This window comes from Penicillium soppii, assembly GCF_028829465.1.
Source record: "Penicillium soppii strain IBT 18220 chromosome Unknown utg000004l, whole genome shotgun sequence".
NCBI lineage: Eukaryota > Fungi > Ascomycota > Eurotiomycetes > Eurotiales > Aspergillaceae > Penicillium > Penicillium soppii.
The window spans coordinates 3,986,054-4,009,207 of NW_026643234.1; the positions used below are offsets into that span (position 1 = coordinate 3,986,054).

The 23,154-nt window shown below is 49.7% G+C and overlaps 8 protein-coding genes across 8 annotated transcripts; 5 read left to right on the forward strand and 3 right to left on the reverse strand.

Annotated features, from left to right (window-relative positions):
* Window positions 1-599: 599 nt before the first annotated feature.
* On the reverse strand, window positions 600-2,410 carry N7529_004928 (kleisin alpha; the record flags this gene model as incomplete). Its single annotated transcript, XM_057240455.1, has 2 exons — window positions 600-2,090; window positions 2,147-2,410. 2 exons carry the CDS (start codon window positions 2,408-2,410, stop codon window positions 600-602), a joined length of 1,755 nt encoding a protein of 584 aa, XP_057099750.1.
* A 1,171-nt stretch (window positions 2,411-3,581) lies between these two features.
* Window positions 3,582-6,904, forward strand: pmr1 (Ca(2+)/Mn(2+)-transporting P-type ATPase PMR1; the record flags this gene model as incomplete). Its single annotated transcript, XM_057240456.1, has 3 exons — window positions 3,582-3,692; window positions 3,796-6,280; window positions 6,330-6,904. The coding sequence occupies 3 exons, from the start codon at window positions 3,582-3,584 to the stop codon at window positions 6,902-6,904; spliced, it is 3,171 nt and encodes a 1,056-aa protein (XP_057099751.1).
* A 2,787-nt stretch (window positions 6,905-9,691) lies between these two features.
* On the forward strand, window positions 9,692-11,545 carry N7529_004930 (ammonium transporter; the record flags this gene model as incomplete). Its single annotated transcript, XM_057240457.1, has 3 exons — window positions 9,692-9,803; window positions 9,867-10,198; window positions 10,277-11,545. 3 exons carry the CDS (start codon window positions 9,692-9,694, stop codon window positions 11,543-11,545), a joined length of 1,713 nt encoding a protein of 570 aa, XP_057099752.1.
* A 653-nt stretch (window positions 11,546-12,198) lies between these two features.
* On the reverse strand, window positions 12,199-14,607 carry N7529_004931 (Golgi transport complex subunit COG4; the record flags this gene model as incomplete). Its single annotated transcript, XM_057240458.1, has 1 exon — window positions 12,199-14,607. One exon carries the CDS (start codon window positions 14,605-14,607, stop codon window positions 12,199-12,201), a length of 2,409 nt encoding a protein of 802 aa, XP_057099753.1.
* A 434-nt stretch (window positions 14,608-15,041) lies between these two features.
* N7529_004932 (SIR2 family NAD-dependent protein deacylase) lies at window positions 15,042-16,182 on the forward strand (the record flags this gene model as incomplete). The annotated part of the gene is made up of 2 exons (XM_057240459.1): window positions 15,042-15,164; window positions 15,217-16,182. The coding sequence occupies 2 exons, from the start codon at window positions 15,042-15,044 to the stop codon at window positions 16,180-16,182; spliced, it is 1,089 nt and encodes a 362-aa protein (XP_057099754.1).
* Window positions 16,183-16,720: 538 nt separating this feature from the next.
* Window positions 16,721-18,413, forward strand: N7529_004933 (putative hexokinase Kxk; the record flags this gene model as incomplete). Its single annotated transcript, XM_057240460.1, has 5 exons — window positions 16,721-16,760; window positions 16,813-16,935; window positions 16,994-17,019; window positions 17,079-17,486; window positions 17,538-18,413. The coding sequence occupies 5 exons, from the start codon at window positions 16,721-16,723 to the stop codon at window positions 18,411-18,413; spliced, it is 1,473 nt and encodes a 490-aa protein (XP_057099755.1).
* A 292-nt stretch (window positions 18,414-18,705) lies between these two features.
* Window positions 18,706-20,626, reverse strand: N7529_004934 (uncharacterized protein; the record flags this gene model as incomplete). The annotated part of the gene is made up of 2 exons (XM_057240461.1): window positions 18,706-19,511; window positions 19,594-20,626. The coding sequence occupies 2 exons, from the start codon at window positions 20,624-20,626 to the stop codon at window positions 18,706-18,708; spliced, it is 1,839 nt and encodes a 612-aa protein (XP_057099756.1).
* A 1,393-nt stretch (window positions 20,627-22,019) lies between these two features.
* N7529_004935 (uncharacterized protein) lies at window positions 22,020-22,704 on the forward strand (the record flags this gene model as incomplete). Its single annotated transcript, XM_057240462.1, has 2 exons — window positions 22,020-22,197; window positions 22,352-22,704. The coding sequence occupies 2 exons, from the start codon at window positions 22,020-22,022 to the stop codon at window positions 22,702-22,704; spliced, it is 531 nt and encodes a 176-aa protein (XP_057099757.1).
* Window positions 22,705-23,154: the final 450 nt, after the last annotated feature.

The following is a 23,154-nucleotide window of genomic DNA, read 5'->3' on the forward strand; positions in this document are numbered from 1 at the left end:
ACGGGGGTCTAATTCCGTTGTCCACTTTTTTTGGTTCACATTGTCGAGTAATATCGCTCCGTCTAACCTGATAGTTGACTACGATAGTATTGTACTTGTTCCTAGCATACAACCTGGATCTCTCTAATTATGAAGATAAAAATCTCAGCGTCTTCAATAGTACATGGACATCTATGTGGATATAAATATTCTCCGATGCCAAGATAACGTGCGCACACGTGGGAGCGTTGGATAAGGTTGCATATGAAATCTCCGTTCAACTATCGGACCGAAAGTGTAGTCATATATACTAGGCTTTCGGTCCGATATTTCATGCAGAAAATTGAGATAATTGAGATATGTTATGTTCAATTAAGCTATGGCTAACACTAAGACAAAATTCATCACGCTCCGGAACACCACACGGCATCCAATCCCAGCAAAAAGTAGTAAAAGTCCGTTTCTCCAATCCCAAAACACCTGATAGTCATCGAATTGATGCTATTCTCAATATCAAACACCAAATCTCAATCGAGACATATCCATGAACCATTCCAAAGTCGGGCTGTACAAGAAAGCAATGCGCCAGAAGTAATCGGATTTCCTTTTTAGTGAAGGCTCTACAGGGCCTGACTTAACTGACCCATGGCACCAGCGGCGTTCTCCTCGGCCCACGAGCCCCAGAGTGCTGGCTTACCGTGGATCTTGAGGGGACCACCGATAGACTTGGCACTCTGCTCAACCTTGACGGCATCCTTTGTAGCTAGAACCAGAGTTTCAAAGAACATCTTGGTAGCATCGGCCTTGGACGAGCGCTGCTCGGGGAGAAGATCCTGGAACAGCACGCTCTTCTTCTGGGAGGTGGCGGAATCACCAAGCTTCTCGCGGAGAATGTGCACGGCATGCTTGGTGCCCATAGAGACCGGCTCGGTGTCCACGGGGTAGATGGTGTCGTCCAACTCCTCCATGGGTTCCATTTCACCTTCACTCAGGTGCAATTGCTCATCGTCGTCTCCGGGGAATTGAATCTCAGAGCGCTGGTTCAAGGTGGTGTCGAGAGCAATTCCCTCGTCCATAGGGGCAATGGCTTCCTCATCACCAAGCTCGAGAGCAGGGACATCAGCGGCAGCAACATCCATATCAGAGATTCCACTGTCACGCTTACGCTTCAGCTCACCAGCCTTCTTAGCTGATTCCAAAGAAAGCATTCCACGCAGCTCGGGTGCCCATCCGCGTCCACGATCCTCGCCAAATACGCTAGAGACGAAGTCCCCATTCTGCTGGCGGGTCATGAGAGTGAGCAGGACAGGGTCACGGGGCAAGAAAGAAGCAGGCTTAAGGATGGACGAGCGGTCGTTCTGCTGGTTCTTGAAATTGGAGCTGGAGATCGCAACTTCGTTGTCCAGTGCGAGAAGCTTCTGGCGCTTGGTGCGCTGACCCTGCTGGGCGCTGGTGGCGTCAGGAGTGGCGTTTTCATCGCGGTTGAATTCTTCCTCCAGTTGGTTCATTTGATCGGATCCAGCGTCAGAAAGGGGGCTCTCAGTGTCGCGTTCAAATCGGTTTTCGGCAGGGCGGGGGGTCTCGTCGCCACCACCAAAGTCGTCGTTGCCAAAGTCCATGGGAGCATCCGGGAGAAGATCATTCACGTTATCGAGGCCATCGTCAGCAAGGTCCATTTTATCCAGAGGTGTGTCATCATCCCCAAGGTCCAGTTCCAAGTCGTCGCCGTCGTTGAATTTTCCAGCGTCACTGAAGAGATCCTCTTCGACTGGACGAGGCGCGGGGGCGTCTCGACCAACTTCCATGGTCGGGTCATTTCCAAGAGGCAATTCATCGTCGCCAAAGTCGAGATCAACCAAAGAAGGATCTTCAAGGCGAGCGGGTTCCTGGGAAACAGAACGGCGGAAGCTACTGTCGGGGAGAAGTTGGCTTCCAAAGTCCATACCGCCGGGCTGCTTTTCAGCTGGCTCCAGGTCAAGAGTTTGAGGAAAAAGTAGAGATGTATCGAGATTGGTGAAGAGATCAGATTCAGTAAGCACATCGGGGAGAGTAATTCCACCAGGGGCGACGACAGTGTTAGTCAAGTCATTGTTATTTGTGAGACGGAAGGCCTGACATATATTGTTAGATCAAGTTGGGTCACGATTGCTTTCAAGTATGTACGTACCATTTTGATTTTCATCAGAGCTTCATTGCAGTCGTCGAGGAGGTAGCGAGCCTTGCGGCTGTAGATTCTAACAACACCCAAGAGCAATTGGCCACTCAAACGCAAGGCCATGGGAGCCTGGCCCTGGTCAACAATGGCATTGACACTGCTCTCAATGTCGGACTGGAGAATGTGCGACTTGGAGAGTTTGCGCTCGATATTGGCCGACAACCAAACGCGAGCCAGTGGCCCGGTTTTCGACAACAGAGTCTCAGAATAGAACATGATGTCTTTGACGTAGTGAGATACTATACAAAGGCGAGATATTTGTTCACCAAATCTTCAAGAGAAAAGACCCGCCCGGCGCGGGGATAAAATGGAAAGGACGACGCGCTGAAGCCGGGGAAAACAAAGACTCGGGCGATGACTCGCACTCGGTAATTGTATCAAAGAGGTTAAAGATGTAGTCAAAGAATAAGACGAAAATCACCGCTTAGGTCGCGTGTATCTTAAGACATCGAACACGATTAACTTGGAGGAGACTTGCGCGCGAGGGATAAGATCGAGTTGGCTGAGAAACCGGGAAAGATGCGCGTCGGTGGGAATAAGGTGTCAATCCCATTTTTGCTGAGGTAATTGAGGGGGCTGGGAATGTGGTCCACGCCACATCAGTATTTGAAGTATCCTCTATACTAATTTACATACAAAAGGTACATGCTCTGCTCTCTTGGTATCTACAACGTAGTTCCACAAACTCGACGGGAATGAGTACTTTGACTAGTGCGGAGTATTCTCATTTAATAAATATCAATGTTAAAATATTAGAAACCTATACTGGTAATGATCTCGAAGCTACAGAGTAGTTCTAACTAACCTTTCACACAACTCTATGATATCTCCAGTCTAAACAGTTGGCGATGTATTATATTCAGGAAGCCTCTTCAAGAGATTCTATGTTTCTTTCTATCAATATATTTTTCGGTTTTTTTCAACGTCTTTGGGGTCTTCTCTTTTCTCTCTTTGGATACGCCGTAATGAGATAAACAAGCACGTGACTTATTGCGCTATTCCTGAAGCAGATCCTCGGATAAACTCCCTACCCGGTATCACTAAGCCGCAACAGGTAAAGCATCATCATGGGACTTGGCCTATTCCAAGCGCTTTTGATGCTGTGAACGGAGTCAATTTGCGGTTTGGATCACAGCAACAAAAGGCTGTTTCGCGAGCGACTTGTATTTTAGGTCAAATTGTTAGTTCCTCCATTGTTTGGTTGGCCGACCTGCGCCAATTCCGCAACTCCACTCAGTTTCAACCCCCCGTGAAGCTACTGCCAGATCGCATCTAACGTGGCTTGCCGCAGTATTGTCAATTCTAATTGAGGCGGTATGAAAATTATTTCTCGACAAATCTAACACTTCATTCGATCGCCTCTGTTCTATCTTCCAAAGCATGAGAAATGTCAAGGTCGGCAACACCTTCATTACCTTTGCATAATGCATCAAACACCGATTATTTACGGCCTCCCTCTACAACCCCTATGACCGGGCGGCCAGATGCTCCATCATCGGTGAGTTTAGTTGAGCAAAGTGTTTCTTTTACGCTGTTACATCCGCCACGCCTTGGCACCTTTAGAGAGTAGTGTTGCTAACACAAGTCTTGTGTCCTTTCAGACATCCACCTCCGCATATTCATGGCTCGAGCCTCATGAAACCGCCGAGCGACTACGAACCTCTCTTTTACATGGTATAACCCCCGCTGAGGCGGAGGTACGCTTAGCACGAGATGGACCGAACGAGCTTCCTCACGATGAGCCGGAACCCCTGTGGCTACGGTTTCTCAAACAATTCAAAGAGACTCTCATCCTCCTGCTGCTCAGCTCGGCAGGAATCTCGTTCGTGATGGGCAACTATGACGATGCCATCAGCATTACTCTCGCGGTGACAATTGTGGTGACAGTCGGTTTTGTGCAAGAGTACCGGTCGGAGAAGTCATTGGAGGCGCTGAGCCGGCTTGTGCCCCATTATGCCCATTTGATCCGTGATATTCCAACTACATCCTCCATGGCAGCCGAGAATAGCGGTACCCCGCCTTTGGACTCGGGCAAGGAATTGGACGAACTTAGGAGCAAAAGTCCAGGTTCGGCATCTGCCGCGGTCAAGGCATCTTCGACCGTACCAGCTAACGAACTCGTGGCCGGAGACTTGGTTCTTTTCACTACTGGAGATCGCATTCCCGCTGATATTCGGATCACCGCCGCAACGGACCTCAGCATTGACGAATCGAACTTGACCGGTGAGAACGAGCCTGTCACAAAATATGCCGAAGCTCTGCGAAGCACGCCTGCTGGCACCACCGCAGCGTTCAAGGGACCAGAACCACCTCGCTCGCCGTTTTATGATGCACCAGCTACTGGTGCTGTCGGCGCTGACATTCGATTGAATGAGCAGCACAACGTTGCGTTCATGGGTACATTGGTCCGCTCAGGCTATGGCCAAGGTATTGTCATCTCGACCGGTGCAAAGACGGAGTTTGGCAGTATCTCGGCTTCTTTGCAAGATATCGAGAGCCCTCGAACCCCGTTACAATTGTCTATGGATCGATTGGGCCAGGAACTAAGTTATATCTCATTTGGAGTCATCGGACTGATCGTGGTTATTGGTCTTTTGCAAGGCCGTAAACTTCTTGAGATGTTCACAATTGGTGTTTCGCTGGCCGTCGCAGCCATTCCGGAAGGGTTGCCCATCATTGTCACAGTCACCCTCGCCCTAGGTGTTCTGCGCATGGCGAAGAGAGGGGCTATCATGCGGAGACTCCCCAGCGTTGAGACTCTGGGCTCTGTCAATGTTGTTTGTTCGGACAAAACCGGCACCCTGACTCTCAACCATATGACGGTCACCAAGATGTGGCACTTCGACTGTGAGCAGCCATTCGAGATTCAAAAGGATATGACCACGGTGATTGCTCCTGGGCCTGCAGCGCAGACGATTCTCCGTGTCGGAAACATTGCCAACAACTCTCGGTTGTCGCGGATGCACGCCAATTCACCTGCCAGCGCATCTTCTGCGGCAGTCCTTTCCTCGACTCTTAACAGCGATTCAGCTGCTGCCAAAAGTCGCTGGGTAGGCCAGCCCACTGATGTGGCTATCCTCGATCTACTGGATAACTTAGGAGAAGACGACGTGCGCGATCGTATCAGTGCTCGAGTTCATGAGACGCCATTTAGTTCCGAGCGCAAATGGATGGGTGTCGTCATTGGTAGCACTTCTGGCTCTTATGGAGGTTCCCACGTTGCCTATATCAAGGGTGCTCTCGAACAAGTCCTGGCGCGCTCTGACACCTATTTGACCAAAGATGGACGAGAAGTCATTCTGGATGAGCCTCGGCGCAAGGTCATCAGGGACGCAGCAGAGAACATGGCATCAGAGGGCCTTCGGGTTCTTGCTTTTGCCAGTGGGGCTGTCCGAGAATCTAGAGGTAGCAGAGGCTACCGATCCCCGAAAACCGCCCAACTTGATGAAGATGAGCGGTACAACGGTCTGGTCTTTGCTGGACTGGTGGGTATGAATGACCCGCCTCGCAAGGACGTACACAAATCTATTCGCCGCCTCATGTCTGGTGGAGTCAGGATCATCATGATTACTGGTGACGCCGAGACAACTGCTGTAGCAATCGCGAAAAAGCTCGGTATGCCCGTTAGCGATGCTCCTAACGCACGTTCGGTCATCCGCGGCGATGAACTCGACCGAATGACCGCTGGCGAGCTTGCCCAGGCAATCTCAACAGTCTCGATCTTTGCCCGTACCAGTCCAGACCACAAAATGAAAATTGTGCATGCACTCCAATCTCGCGGCGATGTGGTTGCCATGACCGGCGACGGTGTCAATGATGCACCTGCTTTAAAGAAAGCAGACATTGGTATTTCTATGGGCAAACTTGGTACCGATGTTGCCAAGGAGGCAGCGGATATGATCCTTACCGACGACGATTTCTCGACTATTCTGCGCGCCATTGAACAGGGCAAAGGCATTTTCTATAACATCCAGAACTTCATCACATTTCAACTCAGTACCAGCGTGGCTGCACTCAGTCTTGTACTGCTAAGCACCACTCTTGGCTTCAAGAATCCGCTTAATGCCATGCAGATCTTGTGGATTAGTAAGTCACTCGACGTCCCTAATTTAGAATTCCTCTCTAACAAGTATAGACATTCTCATGGATGGCCCGCCAGCCCAATCCCTCGGCGTGGAGCCCGTAGACCCCTCAATTATGAACCGCCCACCGCGCCCCAAGACAGCTCGTGTCCTTACAAGACCTCTGATCCAGCGTGTCCTCACCCAGGCCCTGGTCATCATGGTAGGCACACTGTCAATTTACATCCACGAAATGGGCGATATCACCGACGGTTCTCCAGTGGACAAGCGTTCTCGCACTGTAACAGCCCACGACACAACCATGACCTTTACCTGCTTCGTCCTCTTCGACATGTTCAACGCGCTCAGCTGCCGGAGTGAAGCCAAGTCCGTGCTCCGCGGTGAGATGCCGTTGTTCGGAAACACAATGTTCAACTACGCCGTGCTGGGCTCCTTGGCCGGCCAGGCTTGTGTGATCTACCTGCCCTTCTTGCAGCGCATTTTCCAGACCGAGCCTCTTAGTTTCGGCTCTCTGGTCAAGCTGTTCTTCATTGCCAGCTCAGTCTTCTGGGTCGACGAAGGCCGCAAGTATTTGCATGCCATTCGTCGTCGCCGTGGAGTCGGCTCGGGATATAGTGTCAACGTCTGATTGATGCAATGCATCCATGGATGGGTCGGATCCCCTGTTACGATATTAGAGGTGTCCGTGATGCAGACATGTGTAGTTTATCATATTTTGATCGATATTCCATATACATAATAGAGTTTTGTTGGTTGCCAGCATACCTGTTGTTCTTCCCAAGCATGAGTTGTCGTAGCAGTCTATCTGGGGATTTGATGTGAGTGGCCAACATAGTGTGAAATTAGATGTGCTCCCAGATCTACTTGTATTTGTCGAAACATAGCATCCCGGATATTCGTGGCCTTTTCCTAGGTCTTCGCTGCAGGTGTCACTTCGTGTATGTAATATCTCTACATATGTTTACCTGTTGTAGATTCTTTGGTATCGTTCAAAAATATTGACTAATCGTTTTATATCGAAGGCCTATAATGACCCCCCTCTCTCTCCACTTATATATTGTGGTATTCCGCCTGGTCAAGCTTGCATATGTACCCAGTTAGACATGCGGCCCAGCGCGATACCCTTCGTACTACATCTTTATCCACGTTCTCAACGCTAATTGTTTGCAAGAAAAAAAAAAGGCAGGCTGTCATCTTCATAAGCAATAAGAAGATGGCAAAAAAAGTGACCGACGCAGGGATCGAACCTGCAATCTCTTGATTCGTAGTCAAGCGCCTTGCCATTGGGCCAGCCGGCCTTGAGTGAAAGCTTGTCCCCAAATTGGCCTTCTGATTCCTAGGCCTGGTAATATGCTTCAAAACCCTCATGGTCTCGAGGAGATCTCGGGAGCATCTAATCCGACTGTCACAACGCTAGACTCAATGCGGAAATTTCCTCATGAGCTTATCGTGAGACTTGTCAGCTTATTCACCATGGTTGAACAGCGTTAAGTATTGAAAGTATAAATCGTCGATGATTGAGATTGCCTCTTTTGCTGAATTTTCGGTGTCCCTGTGTGGAATCTCGAACAAAAAGCACAATATATATAATGTAAATTTCGGTGAAGTTTAAAGTAAAGCATACTTAGATCAATGACCCGATATTACCTGGGATATCGAAATATTATATCTTTCTAGAATGGATTTCCCCCACAAGCAATTGGCTCCATTGTTACTCAGACAAGGATTGACCGAAATGAATATGCTATTAATACTTATATGGACTTCTAGTTATACTCCGTACATAGAAAACGTTGTTCGAGACCAGAGGCTGAAGGAAGGCCCAGTCCCGCGGGGGCGGATCGATTGACCCTAGCTGACACTACTGCAGAAAAGTCCCGAGAACCCAGATAAACCAAGTCTTCACCTGGGCATACGGAGTAAATTGTCAAATATCTCTTTTTACAGTAGTAACTAGTTCTAGGAAGTCGATCTAACGGTTAAAAATCTAAAGTCAACCATGTACCATATGTACAAAGAACCATATTTCGTACAATGTTTAAAAAAGAGACTCCGGCACCGGTGGCAACCCGAACTCATACGGCCCGGGGGTCCGGGTAAATTCGGGCTGGCTTATCTCTGACGGTGTTCAACCAATCAAAGTATTGTGGGTCTCAAGAGGCAAATTTAACTTTCTCCCGCTATACTGTTGACCAATCAACTGTCACAGATAGGAAATCTGTTATCTCGGAAATGTGAGTCAAATGCGTAAATCCCATCTACAGCAGAGATAAGCCATCGTTCTCTCCCTGGACTCCCCGGAAATGGACGCAAATGTTAAGATTTCTCGGATTGTAACTGATTTTGGAGCAATGGGTACCTGCAGACATAGAGATAGAGATCTAGATAAGCTATCTTTATCTTTTAGCCCTTGCAGAAGAAATAGAAGAGAATAGTATATAAAGATTGTACTATATAGAAGTACAGAAGATCCCCAATTCCCCTGTGGGAATCCACTTCCCTGAAACCCCAGGAACTGTTCCCCGGAGTCGATTCATTGCCGAATAGATTCAGTCACCGGTGACATCGATTGGGCAATGGGTCATACGAGGCTAACGCGCAAACGAAAACTGATATCTACAATACGGAGTTGCTATGAATTTCCCTCAACAGGGGCCAAGACTTGCCCAAGACTATTGGCTCTAATGGTCACTATCAACTTTGCCACCATTTCGGCTCTCTTTGCCGGATGATGAAAGCGATGAGGATGAGGACATGTGAATATTGACTTACTATAGGATATGAGAAGTTGCAATTGGATAAAAGATGAACACATATATTTCCAGTATTTTCCAATATCTGGGGGAGTGAAGCATGGGGTGAGATCCTTACATATCTGACTTAACCACTCCCTGTTGTAGTGATTAAGCTGATTATCCCATTGATATTGTCACAATCTCTGACCAAACCATTTTCTTTAACCCGATTTTCTCCCTACCGCGCCTTCCTCTATCTTATTGTTATTTTGTTTCATCTCTATCTTCTTTTTTCTCCTTTATTTTATTATCCAGATACTTTTCTTTTCTTTTTTCTATCCCTTCAGCTGAAATATACATTCAATTGTATGCAAAGAGGGAAATTGCTGACAATTCTGCCTTGACCCACAAGTTGTCGATCCGCCTATCTCTGGAATTTTGATTGTACCAAGGGACCCATAACTACTAGGTTTCTTCTTTTTATATTCTTCTGATTTCCCCCCCCCGTGGCAAATTCTCCATCGCCGGAGTCCTTTTCTTCTTTTTATCTTCGGCATCTCCAATTCTTTGTCCTCAATCTACTTCTCTACAATTCTGCAATATACAATCACTGTCACTTCTCCCGAAAATAAAAAAACACCTCTTCGCAACTTCCATACCTTTCAGCTTCGAGCTTTCCAATGGCGTTCAACGGGAAGGCCCCGTACGCCCCGGAGTACGCATCCTACAACTGGATTGGAGCTCCTTCCAACTACGAGCTTTCCACCAATGCAGACCTCGGTGGTGATTCCCGTATGCAGCACCCGATTTAACACAATCAAAGCTCCCCAGTCTCTAATGTGGCATTCTTTCCAGGCACTGAAAATGTGAACAAATGGTTCCAATCCGGTGACCAGGCCTACATCATCGTGGCCTCTGCCATGGTCATGGTCATGATTCCCGGTCTCGGTTTCCTGTACTCGGGGTTGGCCCGCCGAAAGTCTGCCCTGAGTATGATTTGGGCTTGTATGGCTTCCTTGTCCGTGATTACTTTCCAGTGGTATTTCTGGGGCTACTCACTTGCTTTCTCGCCGACCGCCACCAATGGGTATATCGGCAACCTGCGCAACTTCGGTTTAAGGAACACTCTGGCTGATCCTAGCCCCGGTTCGCCTCTCGTCCCTAACTTGCTATATGCTTTCTATCAGGTATGATTCGAACATCGAGAAAAAGAATTAGGAATTGTGGCTTTAGTTCAGAAATGCTGATGCTGATGGATCCTTTAGATGCAATTCTGTGGTGTCACTGCAGCTATCGTGATGGGAGCTGTTGCCGAACGCGGTCGGCTTCTTCCTGCTATGGTTTTCACTTTCATCTGGGCGACTATTGTGTACTGCCCTCTGGCCTGCTGGGCCTGGAACGTCAACGGTTGGGCCTTCAAGTACGGTGTTATGGACTACGCCGGTGGAGGTCCCGTCGAAATTGGATCTGGATTCACAGCTTTGGCCTATTCGATGGTCCTCGGTCGCCGCCAAGAACGCATGATGCTCAATTTCCGCCCTCACAACGTCTCCCTTATTCTTCTCGGCACGGTTTTCCTCTGGTTCGGCTGGCTCGGATTCAACGGTGGCTCTTCTTTCGGTGCTAACCTGCGTGCAACCATGGCTTCCTGGAACACCAACCTGACCGCTGCCTTTGCGGCCATCACTTGGGTTCTGCTCGATTGGCGTCTGGCTCGCAAGTGGTCTATGGTCGGCTGGTGTTCCGGTACCATTTCCGGATTGGTTGCTGCAACTCCCGCCTCTGGATTCATCTCTCCCTGGGCCAGTGTGATCCTCGGCGTGGTCACCGGAATCGTTTGCAATTATTCGACCAAGATCAAGTACTGGATCCGCATTGACGACTCTATGGATGTGTTGGCCGAGCACGGTATTGCCGGTATTGTCGGTTTGATCTTCAACGCCTTTTTCGGTGACGACGCCATCACTGGCCTGGACGGTGTCAACACCGGCACCGGTGTCGGAGGCTGGGTCATCCACAACTACAAGCAGCTATACATTCAGATCGCGTACATTGTGGCGACAGCCAGCTACGCCTTCGTCATGTCCGCCATCATCGCATACGCCATCAACGCCATTCCAGGCTTGAATCTGCGCGCCTCCGAGGAAGCTGAGCTCCTGGGTATGGACGACGATCAGCTGGGTGAGTTCGCCTACGACTACGTCGAGGTCCGCCGTGACTACCTCGCCTGGACCCCTCAGAACCACGACCAGCTCGAAGACGGCCACCAGATCCCCGCCGCTCAGCGCTACGGCATCGGCGAGCACAGCGAGATGATGCTCGGCACTCCCCCGCGTGAGATGATGCTCGAGGGCCATTCGCCCAACGGCGAGATCAGCCAGAGCAGCCGCGGCGGTAGCGAAGGTGATATGGTCCACGAGGTTAAGATGGCCCCTGCTCCGCGGCAGGTCTCCGAGCACAACCCTCCCAATACACAGCAGGTCCATGCACCACCTGCTGTGCTGAGACCGGTCAACGAGAAGACAGAGAACTAATCTTTCCACTATACTCTCTGCCTTAATTTTCTTTTGCATGGCATATTGCATAACGCCATTCCGTCAGCCTTTTGATTTTTCTTTCTCGATATCCCTTGAGCGTGTTTTTGCGTCTACAAAGCCTGGGGCTTTTTGATTTACCTTATCCGTTTTTGTCCATTTTCTCCTCCCATACACTCCATCCTCTCCGCGATCCTCAATCCTACCACGCACTATATACCTTGCCACTTGTTGCTCCGGAAAAGCAACTGGCTTATACTCGTTTGGCACGGCGTTCTATTGTTTGATTTTAAGACCATGGGATATTAAATTGGGGGTCGCTTGTACATAAACCGTTTCATTTACCACAAGGATTCTAATCCTTCGCTTTTTGTCTATGTTTGTGCGGCAGTTGAGTGCGGAAGCCTAAATGACAGCTATTATTTACTTCACGTTTCCTCTCAGTTACAAGTAAACTACTTAGACAATACTCATCAATGTAGGCTATTTACATGTAATAGAGTAAAAAATCTATATTGGATCTTGGAAATCACAATCGAACGACAGATAAAAAGAACCCCTTCAACAAACAACTTGCAAACAACAAATCCACCTACCTCCTCACCATCCCCCTTACCCTAACTAACTCCTCTCGACTCAACTTCCCAACCACCTCAGCAGCATCCCCACCCCCTCCTCACCTCCTCCCACTCCTCCTCATCCATACTCAAAACGAGCGTCATCTGCACAACCCGCTCAAACACCTCACGATGCTTATACCTCCCTGGCGCACCAGCAACATATCCCACCTCAACAGCAGCCCCAACAAGGCCGGCGATGTCACGTTCGAGCCGGGCAGCACCAAGCGCGTTGATCCGTGAATGATACGAGTACAGCCTCTTCTCCAGCAGCCGGGATAGATACGCAAGCGTGACGCCGAGCACGCGATCGAAGGCTGGCGCGGTGAGGATGCGCGCGTGCGGCGCGAGGACGTCGGTCCAGGAGGCTGTGAAGCGCGACTTGACGAGTTCGCTGGCGCTGGTTTCTGGGTCGAAGGATTGGGAGGTTGGGTCGGGGGTGTAGTCGATATCGCGGAAAGCGTCCGCTAGGATTGGGCGGAGGCGGGGCTTTATTACGTTGTTGAAAATTACTTGGATGCCGTCGTTGAGGAGGTCTGTTATTTTAGATTCGAAGGTTGTTGAGAGGGCGAGAAGGGTGGAGTAGACTTTTGCGGCGGAGGTTGGGGATGGGAAGATGTTTTGGAGGTGGTCGGTTGTTTGGGTTGGGGAGGGGGTTTCCGGGAGTGTCTTGGAGCCTGTGTTGTTTTGGACGATGCGGCGGATGTAGTCGACTCCTAGGTCTAGGTTGTTGATTTGGACGAGGAAAGCGATGGTCATTTGCTCGGGTGGTTGGCCGCCTTGGACGGATGCGCGGGGGTAGCACTCGTCGCGCATTTTGCGCTGGGTCATGCCTATGAAGTCCGAGCCTAGGACGCGGGAGAGAGTGGGGACAACGTTTGTGACTACCGCTTCTTGGGAGGTTGCGATGGATTGCTGGATGACTTTGTTGACAATGTACATTATGTCGTCGACGGCGGAGGTGATATGCGGGGGGTCGGCTTTCAGGGGCCGTTGGATATTCAGCGTGAGGCCCGAGGGTGATTCATCCAGTTGGAAGGCCTTTTCGACCGAACGGCGGAAGAAGAAGGTTGTCATTGCGTTGAAAGGCGAGACCAGACGGTCGTTAATCTTTTGGGCCAACGACGACTCCCGAAGGAAACTGGGAAGCTCGAAGCTCTTCTCGGCGTTTTCATCACCCGGTGGCTGCGACTTGTTAGTTTCGAGAAAGGACAGAGGAGTAGGCGTACTGACATTACATGTATCAGCCAAGAACCGACAGTACAGCGACCACCGGCCTAGCATGATTGCCATTTCATTCAAAATGCCGTCGATCTCCTTCATATCCACTCCTTCCTCATCGGTTGCACCGGCGCCAGTGGCAGGGGACTGTGAGCGAGGCGGGCCTGGTCGTTGAGCAGGCAGGAAGCTCTGAACCAAGAACGTGAAGGCATAGGACTTAATATCCATCATCTTGCGATCGACATGCCGCTCATCACCCCATGTATCAAGGATAATACCACCCTGTACATCCGCCTCAATCTGTAGGCGTTCAATGACACGTCCCATTTTCCGTGGACCGTAGTGGTGTTCAACGAGCCCGCCGTGACCGTCAATAATTTGTGCAATATGCTCAAACAACTTAGTGAGTGCGCTGGCGTAGAAGAACCCGTCTTTTGTCGCACCGCCAGTAGCCGCATTGAGATTGGCACGAGCCTTCGCTGCCACGCCCTGGCACACGTAACGCCCATAGACATCGAGTCCGACCTCGGATCGGCCTATCAGGGGGAAAAGCTTGAAGAAGCGCGTGATCTTTGCGCCGTCGTTTTCTTTAACTGCCTTATCGAACTCCCGCAGAAACAGTCCGCATAGCGACTCCGCCGCATTATCCAAAGTCACACTTGGTGGATCTGGCACGTCGGCGGTAGGAACCATTTCAGCAGCAAAAGCGCCGTTCACAACCACGCTAGGAATCTGCGCTGCCCGGTGCAGGTAGCTGGCGGCTTTCTCCCAATCCTGGGGTGCGCCCATGGACCCGGCCACACCCAATGCACATGCCTTGAGTTCAGCCACCTGCTCAACAACCTCTAATGTAGCTTTGACTCGCGCTTTCTCCAGGTCCAACCGGCGGACGGCGCTGGAGATCCGATCGGCGGTGCCAGCGGCTTCGGAGAGCATGCTGTGGCTGATGGAGCGGGTTGTACTGGCGTGGGATCCGATGTTGGCGCGCATTAGATCCAGCCTGCCCAGTTCCCTGGACAGGTCTTTTTGGGATGTTACGAGAGCATCAAGACGGGCGGTTACGGATGCTTCCTGGGTGTGGAGGTGAGACAGCGTGGCTTTGATTTCGGCGACGGAGCTGGCATTGAAGATATCCGGCTGCGGGGATAGTGGTGTATCGGAGGCATTAGCTACCCAGAGAATTTCTGAGACATGCCCATTTGTTGTGGCCATTGTGGGCGCCATATGTTGCCGCAATGGTTTGTTGATGCCAACTATCCATGTTGTAGGCGGAGCCGGGCGGTGAGGGTAGTTTCTTACAGCTTCAGGTACTCCGTAGTGAATCGTGATACGATGAAACCCTGGGTCTCAATCGCTTTATATTTGCCCAAAAGAGAATATCATGTCATACATATTTGTCTCTGCGCCTTTGTCTATCTAGTAGTCTCATCATTTGCTCAATGTGGTTGTGAATCAGCCCGACGTCATTTTCATTTTCACCCTACACGCGCGCGACACCATATTCATTTTCTTTCTTTATCTTTCAGACGTGATTTAGAGACCTTGTTGACTACATAAAGTCCTGCACAAGATTTAAAAAGACCTTTTTTCTTGTTTTTGATTCGTCATCATCGGAATACCTGCAAACACATATCATCAGCACTGGCGCCCCGCGCGCCATGGGTAACGAAGAATCAACCATGATGGATGATACCATCGCCCCCTCAGTGTTGGAAGCGCGTAACATTGAGGCAGTGGCCAAGTACATCAAAGTTTACGATGTGAAGAAAGTCGTATTGATGGTATGATACCGATATCCACAACATAGAGCGAAGAAAGCTAATCATCGCACAGGTGGGAGCCGGCATCAGCACTTCAGCAGGGATTCCAGACTTCCGCTCACCTGATACCGGAATCTATGCCAATCTGGCCTTCCTGGATCTGCCAGAGCCCGAAGATGTCTTTGATATCGGTTTCTTCCGGGAGAACCCTAAGCCGTTTTACGCTTTGGCGCATGAATTGTACCCAGGCCGCTATCGCCCAACTATTGTCCACTCATTTATTCGACTGCTCTATGAGAAGGGTATGCTCCTGAAGCATTTTACCCAGAACATCGACTGTTTGGAGCGCCAAGCTGGCGTGCCGGGCGATAAAATCATCGAGGCTCATGGAAGCTTTGCCTCACAACACTGCATTGACTGCAAGGAACTCTACCCAGACGAGGAGATGCATGAAAAGGTCGCCAAAAGCGAGGTTCCCCACTGCCACAAATGCAATGGACTAATCAAACCGGACATTGTATTTTTCGGCGAAGCTTTACCATCATCTTTCTTCGACAACCGCGACCTCCCCGCCGAAGCCGATCTTTGCATCGTGATGGGAACAAGTTTGCAAGTGCAGCCATTCGCCAGCCTGCCATCGCTGTGCAGCGAGGGTGTGCCTCGCGTGCTCATTAACAAAGAACAAGTGGGTGGACTGGGATCACGCAAGGACGACGTGTTACTTCTCGGCGACTGCGATGCTGGCGTTCTCAGATTTGCGCGAGCTTTGGGATGGGAAGAGGAATTGGAGGCACTTTGGGAAAAAACCAACCCGGATCTTCAGTCGAGGGCGGAGGAGACTGCTCCCCCGCAAACTAGGGATGAACGGCTGCACGATGAAGTGGAGCGATTGACGGAAGAGGTTGACCGAACCCTGGGGCTGACAGAAGCGTATCAACGCAAGGTTCACGAAAAGCTGGAGTCACACGAATCACCCGAAGCACACCGCCAGTCTGGGGGTCTCGGCCACGTTTTCCCCCATCTCAAGCTGTCACATTAAGAATTATGATTTTCATGAAAGGAATATGGAATTAAATGAATACTTTGAGAGATTTGAAATTCAAGAATTCAATGAGATCATCGTCAGTTATAATTATGTATCTGTAGATGAGTAGATATAAATAGTTAAGTGTCAAAATAGTACGGAGTATGCAAGTCAACTACGAGTGCCAAGAATGCGCTGTTGATCCATAATACTCTGCCTATCTCCCTACATACGTAACTAGCTATCGTTGTAAGTAGTAATAATTTAGTTCTCCCCGAATTTCACCGGTAACTTAGTTATTTATATGTTGAACAGCAAAAGATGGTAATATTAGTATCTAATACGTTATAAATTATATTTTTGTATGCATATTAATAGAAAAATAAAAGACAATACACAAAGTATTCCAAACCAAAAACTTGACCGCAACCAAATCAAGTCAAGGTGATCTTTATAATTGCCCCACGTTCATATCGTCATTTTCCCCCCTCCTACTTTTTCTCCCTTTCTTCCTACATACTATTCAATTCACCTTAATACTCATTTATTCACAATGGTCGGACTTGGCCCTAAACAACCACCCTCCCGCAAGGGTGAGGCTCGTCTTCCCTGTACTGATTAAGCTGCACTAACCAAGTGATGCAGGGTCCATGCAGGAGCTGCCCCAGGACCTTCTGGGGCCCATCCAGAAATTCGAGAAGGAATTCACCGTCGATAAGGAGAGACTGAAGAAGATCGTGAACCACTTCGTGAAGGAGCTCGAGAAGGGTATGTTTATCCCTAGCTCCCCGATTTCTCGCGTCAGCCGGACTAATCAGCAAGACAGGTTTGACCGTTGAGGGCGGCAACATTGTGAGAACCCTAAATCCTCAGCTACGGAGATCAATTGAATGGCCACTAACTTCTAGTAGCCCATGAATGTTACCTGGGTTATGGGATTCCCCGACGGCCATGAACAGGGAACCTACCTTGCCCTCGATATGGGCGGCACCAACCTGCGTGTCTGCGAGATTACCTTGACCGAGGAGAAGGGCGCTTTCGATATCACACAATCCAAATACAAGATGCCGGAGGAGCTCCGGACTGGTACCGCCGAGGAGTTGTGGGAGTATATCGCCGACTGCTTGCAGCAGTTCATCGAGACCCACCATCAAGAGAAGAGCATTGGCAAGATCCCTCTGGGTTTCACTTTCTCCTACCCTGCTACTCAGGAGTACATCGACCACGGTATTCTGCAGCGCTGGACCAAGGGCTTCGACATTGATGGTGTTGAGGGCGAGGATGTTGTTCCCCCTCTGGAGGAGATCCTGAAGAAGCGGGTATGCAATTGAGAATGTGTTTTCACGCAATTCCCCACTAACTCGTTACAGGGCCTCCCCATTAAAGTGGCCGCCCTTATTAACGACACCACCGGTACGCTCATTGCCTCTGCTTACACCGACTCCGATATGAAGATTGGCTGTATCTTCGGTACCGGTGTCAACGCCGCATACATGGAGAATGTTGGCTCCGTGCCCAAACTGGCTCACATGAACCTGCCCGCCGACATGCCCGTGGCTATTAACTGCGAGTACGGTGCATTCGATAACGAGCACATCGTGCTCCCTCTGACTAAATATGACGAGATCATTGACCGTGACTCTCCCCGCCCCGGTCAGCAGGCCTTCGAGAAGATGACCGCTGGTCTTTACCTTGGCGAGATCTTCCGTCTTGCCCTTATTGACTTGATCGACAACCACTCCGGCCTTATCTTCAAGGGCCAGGACATCTCCAAGCTGCGCAAGCCCTACCTGCTGGACGCCTCCTTCCTTGCCGCCATAGAGGAGGACCCCTTCGAGAACCTGTCCAACACCTTGGACCTCTTCAGCAAAGAACTGGGCATCAACACCACAGAGCCCGAGCGTGTACTGGCCCGCCGTCTCTCCGAGCTCATCGGTACCCGTGCCGCTCGCTTGTCCGCCTGCGGTGTTGCCGCTATCTGCACCAAGAAGAACATTGACTCCTGCCACGTCGGTGCCGACGGCTCCGTCTTCACCAAGTACCCCCACTTCAAGGCGCGTGGTGCCCAGGCCTTGAGAGAGATTCTCGACTGGCCCGCCGGTGTGACCGACAAGATCGATATCCTGGCTGCTGAGGATGGTTCCGGTGTAGGTGCCGCTTTGATTGCTGCCCTAACTCTCAAGCGTGTCAAGGCCGGCAACCTGGCCGGTATCCGCAACATGGATGACATGAAGACCCTACTGTAAGGGGGTAATTCTGCTTTATTTGAAACGTCACCCTTGCTCTCTGTTGGGTTGGAGTATGTCTAGATCCCGGCGGAGCGATTTTACGAATATCAATTCTGCATGACTACTGAGCTCATGTATAGATTAGTGGTGCCTAGGTAGTATATACCAATGAGATCAATGAAAATGCACCCAACGGGCTACTATCCCCTTGAAGTATTAACTCGAGCCCTAAAATACCATTGGTTGTAAATCATGCGAGAAAACCAATAAGCCACCACACAATCATGTTCATCTAAAGACCAACTTCAACCTAAATTCCCGAATCTTCCTGCTCAATATTAAACGATTTATCATAAGCATCCCAAGAAGCACAATTCTCCTTCAACCCATTAATATCAATCAACGGTTCAATCTCGCTTTCCCGCTCCAGGAACTGTATCGCAAACCCTTCATCAGTATGCCACCCAATATGACAATGCATAAGCCAAGCACCAGGGTTATCCGTCTGAAACGCAATAAGCAAAAATCCATTTCCGACAAGTAAAGCCGTATCCCTCCGCGGCGGATTAGCAGTATGCACAACCCCATCCCACGGATTCGTCCCCTGCGCCAAAACAAAGAAATCATGCCCATGCAAATGAACTGGATGCGCAACAGGAATGCTCGTGTTGATCATGAGATAAACCCACTCGTCTGCCCTCGGGAGCTCAATGACGCCGCTTGAATTGCTGAAGTCGGGCGTGCTCGCGCTGTTGAATAGTTGCAGTAGAGTCGGGTCTTCCCAGAGGACTTGCATCGTTGTGCTGTTCAGATACCAGCGGAAGAGATTCGCCGAGTTCTTCGCCACCGTCACGTCTGTCATGTTGCTCCAGGATGCTGCGGAGACGGTCTTCGGGACTTGTGGGACGAGACTGGCGGCTGGTTCGTCGACGCAGCCATCGACAAATGCCAACGCGCTTGTTGTTGGTGTTCTAGGTTGGGTGCCGTAGTACAGTATTCCTCTGATGTTTTCTGGACTGGCGTTTTCAGAACAGGCTTCTTGTGGGATTGCGCGGATCCAGAAGGAATCGGAAACTCGACGTTGGTTGGCTGTTACAATTACGTCGTAGCGTTGGCCTGGGAGGGTTAGCGTACATGTCTTATTGTTGGCGGGGGAGGATGGGGAAGTAGTGGTAAGAGACAGAGGGATGGTACGAACCCATTCCGATATCGATATAATCCGCCTGGAAAGGCTTGATAGGCACGAAGTCCGTGCCAATAACGGTCAGAGTATGATTATCAATCATGAATTTAAAGTGTGTATCGACGGCCGCGTTAACAATCCTCAGCCGATACGAAGATCCCTGATTGACCTTCAACTGGAACCGTTTGCCAGTAGCTTGGGTGCCATTTCCAAAAACATTAGTGCCGTTAATTAGGCCGGTATCCATTGTAGGGGGACCGACAGTCTGAGCACTCAAATAGAGCTCGTCGACAGTCGGGTGCGACCAATCGGACAGGAACAGACTGCCCTTGTCAACGTCGTAGTTTGCAGTGGCAGGACCATTGATCACAATCCCACCAAAGACACCCTCCCAAGCCTGCAGGCCAATATGGGAATGATACCACGAGGAGCCGTACTGCACCGCGCGCCATTTGTAGGTAACGGTCGAGCCAGGCGCAGTGGGGCACTGGGTGATTGAGACCACACCGTCGTTGCCATTGGTGTAGTTCTGTCTGATACCGTGCCAATGAATGCTGGTGCCATTTTTAGATGTTGTCAGGCTATTTTTGACATGTACGACGACCCAGTCGCCCCAGTCTGCGAAGATGGTAGGGCCGGGGATTGTGCCATTGATGGTCATCACTGGACGGCTGAAGCCATCTGGTGCTAAGGTGAGATCCTCGAGATTCATCCAGTACTCGCGAGTCACGCCTGTGTCTGGCACGATCTCGGTGTAGTCCGTGTTGATATCGTATTTGCACCATTTAGACCTGGTTTTAGCTGTGTTGCCAGCACAGGGTGTTCCTGTTGGCTTGTGAGTCGTCTTGGTGGCTGTCTTGGTATGGATGGTCTTGGTATGGATGGTCTTGGTATGGATGGTCTTGGTATGGGCTTGACTAGGTTGAGTTGTGGTTGCGGTTGTCTTTGTCGTGACTTTGTGGTTTGCAGCATTGACTTCATTCTGCGGGAATGCTGAGACTGTAGCGCCCAGACTCAATGCTAAGAGCAGCAGGAATCGGATCATCATTCTTGCTGTATATCCAACAGAGACGTCTTTGCAAATCGTAATACTCTTCCAACGGACAATGTATAAAGGAAATAGATAGAGTTTTCAACTCGTGTAGTAGTCTAACAGTCTGAAGCAAGTAAAGCCCGAAGCATATGAAATGATAACGAATGTGTCTTGTTGATGATAGAAACCAAGAGATATATCCTCTACTTAAGCCATGAGCTTGTAATTAGGTCTCGTACAGCATGATCAAGGGAAACTCTTGTCAGGAGAGCAAAACGCCGTGCGACATCTCACGGGATGCCCTAAGTCTGGACCTCACCAGCATATGCCGGGTAGCTTTGCAGACCAAACGGGAGAAAGCAAGAGATTCTTACACACATGACCATTCAGCGGACGAATGGTCTAGAGAACTGACGTACTTCGAGTTCGGTTATTGAGGCTATGTGTCTATATCTGGACATGCGACTAAGCCGCCAACTCCAACCCAAAGCCCGCTCCCTGCATATATCACTCAGAAGTAAGAGAATGGTCGGCTCGGGAGACTTCTCAGCTTCGCAATTGGTGAATAGAAGTTCTATCAAGCCCCGAGAGGTACTAACTGTTTCAAGGAAATTAAATATTGGACATTGCTTTTGGATCGTATTGATGATTGCCGAGTGAGGTCCCCGACAGGAAACTAGGGCTGCGTGTCTCAGATTACCGAACCAGGTGTCAACTCAGCGAATGGCGGAGGTTGGAGAATACTGGTTGTCTGAGTCTTGTTCGATCGCAGTCAAATTGGCTTGCATGGCCTGCATTAGGGTTAAGTGCCCCGGCAAGCCGAGGTCCGGGTTTGGGTTGGCTGTTCCATTTTCAGCTATATACGAGGGGTAGTAAGCAATCAACGCGCAAGGTACGCCAGTCATTTACAGCATCACAGATTGCATGTTTTCTTATGTGGCGGTATCAGGTGGTTGTGATTGTTGATTCTTGTGAGCAAGCGTTGACGTAACACTTGCATCGTGGGTGGGTCTTCATGCCGACCATTGGGGATGAATTGGTTGGAATTGGGATGTTGATATGGGAAAAATAGTCGATCAATCCCTAATACTAGTAAGGCCACTCGTACTTAAACCAAGTGATCCTGGTAATGATTGCAAGGTACGGGCCCTCGTCAGCTCGTATCAGGCTAAATTAGAATGATGGCTTAGAAGATACAATAGCTGGACAAGAAAATTAGGGACTGCGATCAAACTAACTTTGAAAAGAGAGGAAGTGTTGCCTAGAGTTTGCGTCACCTTCATTTACATATTGATATCTCGCTCGCTATACTTCTGAGGTCATTTCCCATCCAATCTATAAATCTTCTCAAACGCGAGAGAAAAGCGAGCTATAACTTCTTATTGCTTCATAGAGCACCTATTGAGAGATGGCATCTTTTTTCATACTCCCTCTGCTTCTCACCTTCGGGTTGGTCTGCTCGGCGCATCCACTTGACGCACGACAGTCAACTGCCCCCTTCAAGCTATATGCATATGGCAAGGGTATTAGCGGATTGCCTGTTTTTTACAAAAATGGTATCTCAACTTCCAAATCAATGACGCAAAGTTAAGATCTGACACTCAATTCTACAACAGGAACTGCTGAACTTGCGGATACCGCTAAAGTTGACATGACCGGAATGGTCTCAGTTGACTGTAAGTCAGTCCAATATCGCTGGGAATATGCATCAATGAGATCTGTCGCCTGACTATCCCACAGTTGCCTCGTCAACTGACTCGTCAAACAATTGGAATGCGTACCCCAGCTCCACAGAACTGTCTGCTCCATTCTCGACAAACATGCTGTGCCTAAGCCAAGGCAATACATCGGCGAACCCGGTTAGCTTCTGCGGGACATCCAAGGCAGAGCGCTCAGACAGGCTTACCGACATCTGGACACTGTATGGCAACTATGTGCTGGTCACGATAAGCGGGGTTAATTTTTACGCTAAATCAAATGGCACAGACGGCCTGTACTCGCTGCTTTGGAGTACCTCAGCTGAAGCAATGACAGATACTATACCGCTAGTTCTGCGGACCACCAAGCCGGCGACGGGTTCTGTGCTCGCTTGAGCTAAGCTGGGGGGACTTACTGGCGACCAGTAGATAAAAGAAGCTGTGAATGCGGAGGATTCTCCTCTGTCGTAAGAGGTGGTCTGTGTTCGTAGGGCGTGCAGTAGCTCGCTCTTAGCTCTGTATCTCTGTGTTGGCCCGGGAATTCCGTTACCGAGAATGTGGCTCAGCTCGGCTTTGCTTTCCTTTTCTTCTTTTGGTTGGGCATACTGTGATTGATGTGTGAGATTTGATGGGCTATCAGGCATCAGTTCTTCTGCAGCTCTGCTTTGCGGTGAGGGGAGCGGGGGAGAGGCTGGGCCAGAGATAGGGCTTCGGAAAATAACCATCCATGAATGCATAACTACATACATTTATGAAAATAGGAATATGTTTACTCCTAGATAAGTCGTAGTTGGCTTTCGTGGTCTAGATTAGGTCCCCACCGATTTCTATTTGACATGCCATACC